Source organism: Rattus rattus, chromosome 4, assembly GCF_011064425.1.
Source record: "Rattus rattus isolate New Zealand chromosome 4, Rrattus_CSIRO_v1, whole genome shotgun sequence".
In the NCBI taxonomy this organism is placed as follows: Eukaryota; Metazoa; Chordata; class Mammalia; order Rodentia; family Muridae; genus Rattus; species Rattus rattus.
The window spans coordinates 158352671-158364855 of NC_046157.1; the positions used below are offsets into that span (position 1 = coordinate 158352671).

General features: G+C 47.9%; 1 protein-coding gene across 1 annotated transcript in view; it reads left to right on the top strand.

Moving 5' to 3' along the window:
- The window catches only part of Armc9 (armadillo repeat containing 9), a 126482-nt gene that overhangs the window by 60423 nt on the left and 53874 nt on the right, over window positions 1–12185 (top strand). The window contains exon 19 of the mRNA XM_032901528.1: window positions 5383–5438. Coding sequence (XP_032757419.1) covers window positions 5383–5438 — 56 coding nt within the window. The remainder of the gene's footprint in view (window positions 1–5382; window positions 5439–12185) is intronic.

The following is a 12185-nucleotide window of genomic DNA, read 5'->3' on the forward strand; positions in this document are numbered from 1 at the left end:
CACACACACACATATACACTCACATATACTCATGTCTCACACACACATACACAGGTCACATACACACGTCTCACACACACCTATACACACATCACACACACGCACATATACACACTCACACACATGTCACACACACAAACACATACACACTGCCTCCTCCACACCACACACACACTCATACACATCACCCACACACATGTCACACACACATTACACACACTTACATACACATGTCACACGCACACATGCATGCTGCCCCTGCACACCACACACAAATACACACCGTATACACACACATACACACAAACTGTATACACACACACACACACACACAGTGGGCTGATAGAGTGAGGGAGATAGCTCTATCAGTGAAGTACTTGCCATGTACAATTAAGGACATGAGTTCGATCACTAGCACCCATGTAAAACAAGCCAGGCAGGGTGACACACACTTGTAATCCCAGAAATGGACAGTTGGAAACAGACAGACCCCTGAGGCTCATTGGTCCCTCAGCGTAGATCTAAGAGAAAGACACTGTCTCAACAAGATAGACAGCTCCTGTCGAATGACATGCAAGGTTGACCCCCCAACCTCCACGTGTGCACACACATACATGTGCGTGTATATCCTCCCCCATGTGTAGACAAGTAGTCAAGGCCAGGTTGTCCAAGATTACCATGTCTTATCATAATAGAGATCTCTTATCACACGAGAGGTGTATGGTCAACAAAAAGGAGTTGGAGGCAATTACTGAAGCCTTCTCTACCCTTGTAAGATCCCTTTACGAGCCCCTCCTGTCCCCTCTTAAATCCTGCCCCACTGATAAGGATGATAAGGCCAACTTTCCCAGGTCCTGTGGCCAGTTAGGGAGGCAGGTGCCAGTCCTTCTAGTGCCCTGTAGAAATGTCACCACGTCACCGTTCCAGAAAAACGTGTCTGTGCCACCTGGCAACAGGCGGCTTGGCCCCTTTCTTCGCAGCCTCCTCCATGGCTATGATACACATCTGGCGAGAGAACGAGGGAAGAAGCCCTGTGAGAGGGATAAGGAATCCCCTAGCTCTTCCTCTGGACTCCTGACACGGGACCCTGGTACTCCCAACATCTGGGGACCAAATTTATTACCGATCTCTCCCCATGCCTTCCCTGGCAGCAGTTCAAGTGCACAGCTCCATTCAGCACACAACAGTGACAGAGTATCGCATGTCTCCTCACAAGTGAGCCGTTCACCCAGTGCACCTGTGAAATGCCCACTGGTAGCCATCTTCCACTCATGGTTCCCAGTAAGGGCTTTGCCCATACTAACATCATCATCCTGGCTGGGGACCAGGGGAGCTTTGAAAATCTCAGGTTGTCCCAGCAAGGTGGAACACTGGTGAAGCCCAAAGGGAAATTTCAGCCTGGTACAGAAACATGCAGAGTGTTCCGCCAACAACAACAGTAGGGAGGTTTGTCCCAACTCAGGTTCAGGCCACAACTCCAGCCATCCATGAGGGTAGCCAGCACAATCATGAGAGAAAGGTCAGACACCAGCCAGTACACCAGGCAGAGCAGGTTCCTCACTTCAGGCCCTGCTAGTTACCAAGGGAAGGCCTTTGTAAGGCATGCACTAGCTCAGGAGCACTGGGAGAAATGGTTGTCCCATGAGAAGGAGGAGGAGGAGGGAGGGGAGAGGAGCTGAGGCCTGTAAGGTCATGGGGCTGGAGGGTTCTGGGTAGTCAGGATGTGTGAGCTAACAAGTTGAGAGATTATAGGATTTGGAGATTGGAAACTGGGCTGGGGAGTCAGTGTAAGGAGTGCTGAGCTCAGGGGCCTTAACAAATGTGAACGTAAGGAGGATGTAATTGGTGACAGCCACCGTGCAGTGTGAAAGGCATCTTCTCACGGTGGACTGGAGCGTGCCGTCCATGGGCAGAGAAAATGTGTTAGATGATTAAAACCCACCCATGCAAGGTTTATTAGCTTGGCTCACACAATTGAAGATAGGTTGTCCCTACTAATTGTCCACCCACTACAGAGGCAGAGAGCCTGAGAGTTGTTCAGTCCACAAACTGGAATCCTCCAAACAAGAAAGACCCTAATCTAAGGCTAAAGGCCTGGAAACTTCTGGAGCCATTGGTGTGAGTTCACACTGCAGGAACTAGAGCAGCCATAGACACCTTGCTTGGAGAGGACGGAGTTCGTACACGTGGCTGGCTTTTGCTCGTCTTTTCCCCGCCTGGGTCCCCAGCCTACATGATGGGCCCGCTGTGTTCAGGGAAGGTCTTCCATGCTCAGGTGCTGAGGTCCGTCCTCAGCGTGAGGAGGGTCCTGAGAAAGGGGGATGGGAGCGGCGCTGATTCCATAATGACTGCAGTCAGTAGTGGGTACAAGCTCAGGGCTCTCCTTGCCCAGGGATTCTCACCATCTTCTGACCAGAGAGCCTTACTAAAGCCACATCATCAAGGCTTTGACCATTGTTAATATTTTTTTAGAAATCCTTAAATTTACATAAATTTTATGAATCCCAGATCATTAGTCCCAACCCCTGCTTCCTTCAAACAGACACTAAACACAAAGCCAAAGCACATTTCCTTATAGGTTCACGCACACTTTCTTCACAGGGAGCTGGGCACAGCTCCTACGGTTTCCTGCTACTCTTTAGTAACCTTTCATGTAAAACAGAAAGGTGACAGACTACTAAGGTTAAAATAATTTCTTACAAAGTTTTAAAACTTACACAAATAAAGTAGGTATTGTCATCTCCGATCCTTCAAGGAGCGAGGAGGACGGAGTACTAACTTTTCATGTGCTTGCCCATGATCTTTTAATTCTCTAATCCTTCTTTCCTATCCTAGCCTCGTATCCTCTCCTGCTAATGACCTGTTTCTAGGTCATATACAAGCCTTCCTCCTGTAAGATAAGCACATCTATCCATGCCTTTTCCTATCCATGCCTTTTCTCCCTGAGACTTCTCTGTCTTTGATGTCCCCCTTCACCCTGCCTAATTAAAGCAGCAGTCATTGCATGAGAGGGTACTCGCATCTCCTCATATAGTTCCAAGTTCAAGGTTTCAAAGTGAGCAATTCGTACAAAGGACCATGTGTAGGCTTTTATGGCCTTTGTGGTTCTGTTGTTTAGATCCTGTCCTATGGCCCTAAAGGCCAAGCAGAAGGCCTGTTCCTCATCCTCCACAGCCTCATGACCACCTCCATTCCTCATTCTTGAGAACCACATCTGTTTCGTTTATTAGCTCTGAGTAATGGCGGAAGTATATTCCCCAGAAAGAGATTGAAAGTAAAATAGAAAAGATAGCAGATCAGCTCCAGGGCAACAGCAACCATCAGCACATGTGGGAATCAATGGCCTGTCGATATTCCAGGGGCAGGAACTGTGTCACACCTCCCCTTACGCATCCATGCCAGTCTTGCCCTCAGGTGCGATCTTACCTGCCAATCATCTTAGCCAGTGTCCTGTATTAGGTACCTTTTGTTGCTCTGCTGAGATACCTGGCAGAAGCGTGTAAGGAGGAGGGAGGGTTTGGTTTGCAGTTTGAAGAAACAGTATCACCGCAGCATGAGCTTGAGGGAGCTAGCCCCGTTGACCTGCAGTCAGAAGCAGAGAGAGCTGAATGCTGTTACTTGGCTTGCCTTCTCTTTTCATTCAAGAATTCGGCCTGTGAAATAAGACTGCCCACATTTAAAGTATGACTTCCTACCCAGTTATCGCAATTTAGAAACTCCCTCACAGACCTGTCCAGAGATATGTGTCCATGGCGATTCTAAATCTCATGACAGTCAAGATTAGCCATCAGTCTTCAGAGCGAGAAGTGAGCTTTACTTATCTCCTAAGCACTCAGTTCAGTTTGGTGATTAGCTTCCCAGGGGGCTTCCCAGCAAGTCAGTAGCCATCTGTTTACTGGGAATAGGGTCTTCCACAGGGGGAGTACTGTTGGCACCTAGATGCAATGCCAAGGGAGAGACGATGGCTCAGAGAAGGCTTCATGGAGGAGAATGTAACTCATATTTGGGTGATGTCTACTGTGTACCTGGTCCAAGTGCCTTGTTCTGCGTGCTGTAAAATTCTCCAAGTTCTTCCCTTCTTCCTTTCTCAGGCCCCAAGGAAGTGAGCAGTATGACCCCACTTGCCAGGTCAGGGAATGGCTGTCACTGCTTCTGAGTACTATGGACTTGTGCATATGTGCAGACTCCACCGAGCTAGTCATGAGCCTTTTAGAACACCGCTGCCCCCACCCTGTGTTAATCACAGACCTGCCACTTTAGGCTGTCTACTGTAAGAGACCAGATAAGGGAGCTTGGAAAAATCAGGCTATGCCCTCCAGCCCCCAGTGAAGAACTGTCAGTGTGCATACAGACACACACACACACACACACACACACACACACACACACACACACACACACACCACTGACCATTTTAAGCACACAGCCTTAATGTAAAGGCAAACCCTTGCAGCTGCATGATAAATTTATGCTCCTACCTTGTGCTAGTGCCTGCTCTTACTCCCTTTGCTTGAAGGCTAGGTCGCAAGTTACACGGTGTGAAACTTCTGACACCCTCAACCCCCAAGAAGCTCTGAGTCAGAAACCATCTTGGTTCAGGGGATTTTTCTGTTCTTCCTTTCAGGCTCAGTCATGCTGTGCACGGTAGCCGCTCTCCTAGTGTAGCTCTGACCCAGTTTTGAAGGAAGGGCTCTTTCTCTCCCTTCAAAGCCCCACCATAACATTTCTAGTGTCAGCTGTATATCTTTCCTAGTATTCTCTCCTTCAAGACCAGCTCATGGCCCTTATGTGTCAGTCTCTGTATCTGTCTCTGTATCTGTCACCCTGCACCCCTCCATCCCATTAAAGCTCATGTAAGGGTACCCTCATGTTAGCTCCTTACCCAAATCTACATCTTTAAGTTAGAACAGTGGGGTTTAGAAAGCAGAACCACAAACAGGTCCCTGGGTCCTCTGTCCTCCACTTGTTACCCGTGAGCGAGGAGCGATGGTCCACAAAGCTGCCAAGAGGATTATGTGAAAGAGCACTGTTGTAGAAGCTAGCAGATTCCTAGGAGCAAGCACTGCTTCATTCTCCTGCACTGCAGCTCCTTCCAATGTTGTGTTTATAAGAATATGAGTAAATATGAACTGCTAAGAACAGAGTGTGTCTGGATCGCTAAGAGTGGTAGCAAACTGTGGCTGATTCGGGGTGGCCAAGAGAGTAAATGTGTGTACCAGTGAATGATCAGGAGTGTGGAAGGGCAGTGGTCAGGAGCAGTCAGGAGAGGCGGCGTGTGGTCAGCAGCATGACATATGATGCTCACATGGGTGCCCTGGATGACGCTCAGTGACCAAGTGACAAGCTTTGTGGGTTTTCTGATTAACTTATTTTTCTTCATAGAAGATTTACTGGACGGTGTTCTTGAATCCGATGATGATGAGGATGAAGATGATGAAGTAAGTTGAAGGCTCTTGAGATGACACCGAAAGCCCTGCCATACTCTTGTGTGTCCCTTCCGAGTCTGACCACTTGGGCAGAAGTGGTGTCCTCCTGCCTCCGTGCCTTTCCTTGAAGTTCTGGGGTTGGTGGAGATGCAGTGTGTGGTGGCTCTGTAGCCCTCACATGAGGCCTCTCTCGGGTGCCTGGCATCTTGCAGTGCTCCAGCCATAGCTGGGCTCGCCTAACCTTAAGCCTCAGGACACCGTCCTTCAGTCTTCACCTCAGCCGGCGTGTAAGCCCAGTCCACACTGGGGCGTGCACACAGACCTCAGGACACGTGCACAGGTCACAGGTTTTACCTCCTCTCGATCCTAGGGAAGGTGAGGAGCAGTGGTTCTTCTTTCCGAGTCTTTGCTCTGAACGGTTGTGAGCCCTCAGCTGTCTCTGGTGACAGGAGTCATGGCACATAGGCTCTGCACTGAGGGGTCCCGGTGTGGTTTGGAGCTGGCAGAGCCAACCACTTTACATCCCGTTTGTTCTTTTGTGGTAGGTTTGTTGGCTCTGACACACCCGCCCCCTCATCCTCAGAAGTTAGTTGACATGCGGAGTCTCAGTGGGCTGGTCTAGAGGACAGTAACCTGGAGGCTACAGGCAGGGCTCACACGGCAAGCTTCTGGGTGACTTTCCCTTCAGAAGGACAGACATGCCACCCTATCATTCTTGTGACAATGTGGCTTGTCTTCATTCTGTGCACGGGCAGCAGATGGGAATGCTGGGAACATCTCTTCTATTTGGGGTGCATCCCTCCGTACATAAATGTGGGAAGAAGGATTTGTAGTTGTGGTTCTGTTCTGTCAGTTTAAAAAGTGCTCCATAAAAGCTAAGCTTGTGTTCCCCACTGGCATGAGTGAGGCCATAGTTATTTAGAATCTGCCAGGTGACTGACTTCCCCAACAGCCCAGTTCCCTGCCTGCCATTGCTTTTCTGGGCTGCAGATGGCACTAGTGGGCACTCTTGCTTCTCTTCCTGCCTGCTGGGGCAAGGGAGCCCCAGATCTAGCCACCATCCTCTCCATTGGGGACAGAGACCAGCCCTATGCCCAGGGAAAGCTGCTATGTAAATCTTGACTTAGCTGGGTCAGCAAACTTTCTGTAAAGGGGAAGAGTGGCCGTGTGTTGGGCTGGGAGGGTCACATGGTCTTAGTTTGAACCACTCGGTTCTGCCATTTAACATACAGTGGCTGTTGAGAATCCTGACTGTATTCCCCAACTATTTGTGAACAGTGAAAGAGTCAGGAGGCTATATAATTTTCATGGCATTTAATTTTGTTTCAAATACTTAAAAGCATAAAATGTCTTCCTCTCAATGTAAACCAACACGGTCCCCTGCATTCGAGGGCTGTTGCTGCCACCCCTTGGGTAGAGCTCAGCCACTGCTGAGAAAGGTGCCGCCTTTGCCCTTGACCCTTGACCCTTTATCACAGATTCGAGATAATCATTTTATTCAACTTTTTGGTCGCCTTGTCCATAGAAGTCCTATCAAGCTCTGTCCTTTCCCCTCCTGTGTCCCCTTCTTTGGGGACGTCAGTGTTTCTCTGGTGCTTTGACGGTTTGTTTTATATTGTTTGGAGACCAGGGTCTTGCTCTGTAGCAAGGCTTAACCTTGATGATGTCTCCTCTTGTCTCAGCTTCCCGTGTGCTAGGATGGTCACTGCCTCCGTGGGCTGACTTGTTCCATTGTTTTGCCACTAATCTGTTAGTTTTGAGTTAGAATAAGAGCTCATCTGGTTCAAGCCTGCTGGTCAAATACAGGATTCAATGTGTGCACATTTCCCTTCGGCAGAGAGGTAGTCACATGGGCTGAGGTCTCTGGACTGCTGCTGATCCTGTCTTGTCAGGGAGGGCATGTGCTGCTGTGAGGCCTGCAGAGGAGAGGCCTGGCTTAGCTAAAGCTTCCACATCACAGCGCCAAGTCAAGGAGCTCAGGGTAGGAACTCTTAAGTGGGGTCCTGGAGACAGAGACTAAAGCAGAAGCCATGGGGTGAGCCCTGCTCGTTGGCTTGCTCCTCGTGACTTGCTCAGTTTGTTTTTCTGCACCCCAGGCCCTGCAGACTTGCTTATAGGCCAATCTGATGGAAACATTTTCTCAGTCGAGGTTCCTCTTTCCAGATAACTGTAGTTTGTGTAAAGCAGACCAAAAAAAAAAAAACCAAACCTGGGCCAAGATTGGCACCTGAAGATACTTGTTAGAATCTGTCACACTTGTTAGAGTAACACCGATGACTGGGGTAGCAGACCCTGGGTGACCCTCGGTGACCTTCTCAGTGAACTGCCAGAGTCTAGCAGGGCCCACCAAGGCCAGCCATCAGCTATAGCTGTCTGTTAACATTGCCGGGGAGGAAGAACGTGGCAGATCCTTCAGTTCAGGGAAGGTGTCCAGGGCTGAGAGGCACTGCTGGCGCTCTTTTCAGAGTGGCTCGGAAGCAGACGGGATTGTCTGTGTCTCTTACTTAGCAGTGCAGGAAATTTTAAAAACTTGACATTTAGACCCAATGCAAAGGCTGAAGTCAGTGGCACTGCTTTTAGGCAGCCGCTTACTGACATGGCTCTGCAGAGAGGCCAGGCACCAGAAGATTTATGCAGCCTTGCCTGACATCGAGCTGAGAAGTACATTTGCAGCATTCTGCCTTCTGCCCTTAAAGTGCCTGGATGCAAAATCTAGCTTTATTTTCTAACATCTAAAACTGCAACTGTTTGTTTAATGTAGAAAAAAAAACCCTCAAGTTTTATTGAATATCCACCCATTTATAAAAATTAAAAATTACAGAGCCAGCAATATATCTTCTGACGTACAGACCACGTAAGGAACACTACGATGAAGACAAACATAGCTGGGTGTAGGATGCTAAAACTCAGGAAGGAAGCTGAGGCAGGAGGATGTGGAGTTCAAAGCCAATATGGGCAACATATAGCAATACTTTGCCCCCCCCCAATATCGTAAAGTTAAGGTAGACAGGGCTTAAAACAAAGCAAACATATAAAGGTACACGCCTGTGAGTTATAGATACACTTGTGCCCACACAGCAGAAAGGTGTGGAAAGCTGCACCCTTTGTGTTGACATTAGGAACTGCAAAGGGGAAGAAGAATGAGGAAGTGTGGGTGGGAGGTGGAAAGGCCTGGGGCTCAGGCTGACCAGCAAGGGGAGAAGGGAAAACAGGACAGTGGATGTGGTAGGGCTGAAGTCAACGGCATCATCTGGGCTCTTAGATTAAATGGGGCAAAGGCCACACCCAGTAAAATGAAGAGTGAAGCAGGCCACAAGAAAACTCTCAGTATGTTCCCTTCTTCACACACTGGGGACATGCAGGAGAAGAGTAAGGATAAAGGCCATTTTGGTTTAGTTTAAGATGGGAAAAACCAGACATATCCACCCGCAGCTGTCAGGAGATGTGAGGTAGGGAGCCGAAGGCCTCAAAGCCCAGTGTCCTCACTGTGGTTGTTGATGGCTTCCTCCTCTTTTTTAAAGACAGAAAAAGGTTTCTCTCCATCCCTAGACCACGCTAGCCTCCAATTCACTGAGATCCACCTGCCTCTGCCTCCTTAGTGCTGGGATTAAAAGGAGTGTGCTACCACGCCCAGCTCTGTGTCTCCTGAATTTCTTCCTAGGGGCTGGACCTGTGTATCCGCTGGTTACACATACACAGAGGCCTGGGTTCAGTACTCAGCACCACAGAAACCATGCTTGGTGGTATGCACCTGTAATCACAGCCCTCAGGCGGACAGAGGATCAGAAGTTCAAGGCCATCCTCCTCAGTAACCTCCTCCCTCAGTTTAGTAGTGGCCTAGATTACTTAAGACCAGGTGGGAAATGAGAGAGATGGGGATGGGGATAACTTGCTTCTTAGATTCTTTTGGCCCATAAGGCTCCAGCCCCATTTAACTCTCGAGAGAAATAAAAGCCGCATTGGATAAGCTTGGAAATGCATTCTCAAGAATGGGCAATGCCAGGCAGTGGCTGGGCAGGGTTCAGATGCTCCCATATAGTGCCTGAAGACCATGTGGTCTCTCGTGCTTTTTTATGATTAGCATGTGTATAGTGTTATTCAGGGGCTAGCAGAAGATCCTGAGGCCAGGAGCCTCATTCTAGTGTCTTCACCCCAAAGATTTCCTCAGTACCTGCTCAGATGAACTTACACGTGACTTAAATGGAAATAAATGTCTTCCTGGACTATTTGAGAAGATTGATTTGAAGACAAATATTCTCTTCCTCTTGGCAAAATAGGTTTTAGTGCCGTGGGCAGTCAGCCATGCACATTTACTTGTGGGATCTATGTAAATAACCCAGTTTCCTTCCGTCTTATCTTCCCTTCATTATGTATTGAACAAATATTTAAGGACCTTGAAGTTAACCATGTTCTAGGAAGTACAGAAGGGATTAAAAAAGAGATTCCATAAAAGTCTGTGTGGTAGATCTGTGGTTTACAATACCTCCATGAAGGAGCTGGGGATGATCCAGAAGTTACTACTGTACAGTATCGTCCCATGGCAGCTTCTGCTCCAGCTCCTCACCTGTCTGTGCTCCTGCCTGTGCTCTGCCCTGTGGTCAGACACAGGAAAAGGTCACTCACCAAGGTCATGAAGCTAGTGAGCAGTGGAGCTGGGATTCCTACCCGTGTCACCGTGAGGTGACAAAGCATGCCCTGGGGTCCTCTGGTCAGACACTGCTAGGCTCAGGATAGGCAGAGATAGCAGAAAATTAACAAGCGTTCACAGGTCCGGAAAGGGGAAGGAAATGGAAGTGCTATGGTGGGAGGGGAGGTTCTAGGATCCTGGAAGGCAGAGGCTGGGTGGAGAGGAAGTACAGTGGGTTGAAGGAGGACACACAGCAGGGACAGGGGACTGCTTGATTCTCCACCTCCGCTATTACCCATATGTATGTGGGCTTCATTGATACATAGGCACACATACGGTCCTCTCTGGATGTTTCCGTAATCGGTATTTTGCAGATAGAGCACTACTATGTACAATGTGGCCTTTTCCTTTGTTAATATCTTTGGAAATCTTCTGAGTCAGCAGTGCAGCAAGCTGATGTTTCTCAGTGTGCCGGGTGCACAGTTGTCCAGACTTTGCTGCTCCAAGCTGTGCTAGAGAGAACATAGGCATCTCATTTGCTGGAGCTTTTATTTATACAGCTCTCGCTTGCTAGGTGGAGGATATGGCTTTGGTTTCCTTGGGGTGAGGGAGGGGAGCTACAATAGATGTCTCCAAATTCATTTGTTTGTTTTTACTTTTAGACAGGTTCTCATGATGCCCAGACTAGCCCTGAACTTTGTAGTTACTTAAGGGTGTTCTTGAATTGTCATTCTTTTACTTGGCTAAGATGCTGTTGCTGCATCATTTCCTATGACCCTTTTTGTTTCTGTCGGGTCTGTAGTGATGCCCCATTTATAATATGAGGCATCTCTCTTCTTGGTGTGTCAGGCGAAGGGCTTTATAGTCTCGTTCATCTGTTCTCAGAGCCAGTCTTTTTGTTTTGTTAGTTTTCTCTTTTTTTTCATTTTCTCTATCTCTGATTTTTATTTCCTTCCTTCTGCTAACATTAGTTTTAACTCACTTTTCTTTTTTTCTGGTTCCTACAGTATAAAGTTAGGTGGACTTGGGGTCTTTTTATCTGGACGTTTACAGCTCTGTTTCCCTCTGAGCACGGTGTCTGAATGAGTTTGGTTTATTTGTCTCTAAGAGTTTTCTAGTTTTATTCAGGATTTCTTCTTTGGCTCATTGATGAAGAATATTTTTTATAAAGCCCCTTCTAACAGGGAATTAGCTCCTGAGAACCTGCTATCCAGGGCGTGGTGCCCTCTTCCTCGCCTATTTGTCTGTTCTGTGTGTCTCCTGAGCCACATGCACTCCCTGGTGTGACATTGCCACCCTTTGGGCCCAAAGCAGAGGAGCCAGTTGGCTATGGCATGAAACCTCAGAGCCAGAATAAAGCTTGGCTCCGTTAGCCTCACTTTCTCAGGTGTTTGTCACAGACAAAAGTAGTGACAGGCCTGTGTGTCACTGTCTCCCTCCCGCAGTCTGTGGTGTCACCTGTCCCTGCTGCTGCACCTTCTGTGCAAATGTCAGAAGTCTGGTTGTTCCAGGATTCACCATGCGCGTCAACAGATGCAGGCAGAACTTTAAATATTTCACTTGAGTTTTGTTGCCAAGTGTTGAGGAGCACAAATGATCCTGACGAAGACCACAGATGACACATCAGCCACTGTTGACCTTGGGTATCCTCAGAGTAACCGGTGCATACATCTTTCTACAGACTGTTGGCTCCACTGCTGTTTGCAGCTTTGCCTGGATTCAGAGCCTGCCGTCCCGGCCTCTGTTTCCTTTCCCAATAGATCCCATCAACACAGTGCAGTGGGGTTTGCCACACAAGGTGCTCGTGCGTCTGCTGCCAGGGTCTTCCGTACGTGCAGTTTCAAAACTTTTGCAGGCATGGACAATTTTAGATTTATAGGAAAAAATAGTGCAGAGATTCTGTGTGTCCATTGGATGGTTCAGGGATGCTTAAATTTCTAGTTTAGTTTGAAAAGTTATAAAATATATACATTTTGAATTTTTTACTTTTAAAGAGTTCAGCACATTTTGTTTTGATCCTTTTCTTTTTAAATTCTGAATAATTGTTTTCCAAATTATTCTCTAACTTAACTGATATTATAATTCTGTTCAAACATCTTCTGTTACCTACAGTTATAATAGAAATCTGGGAA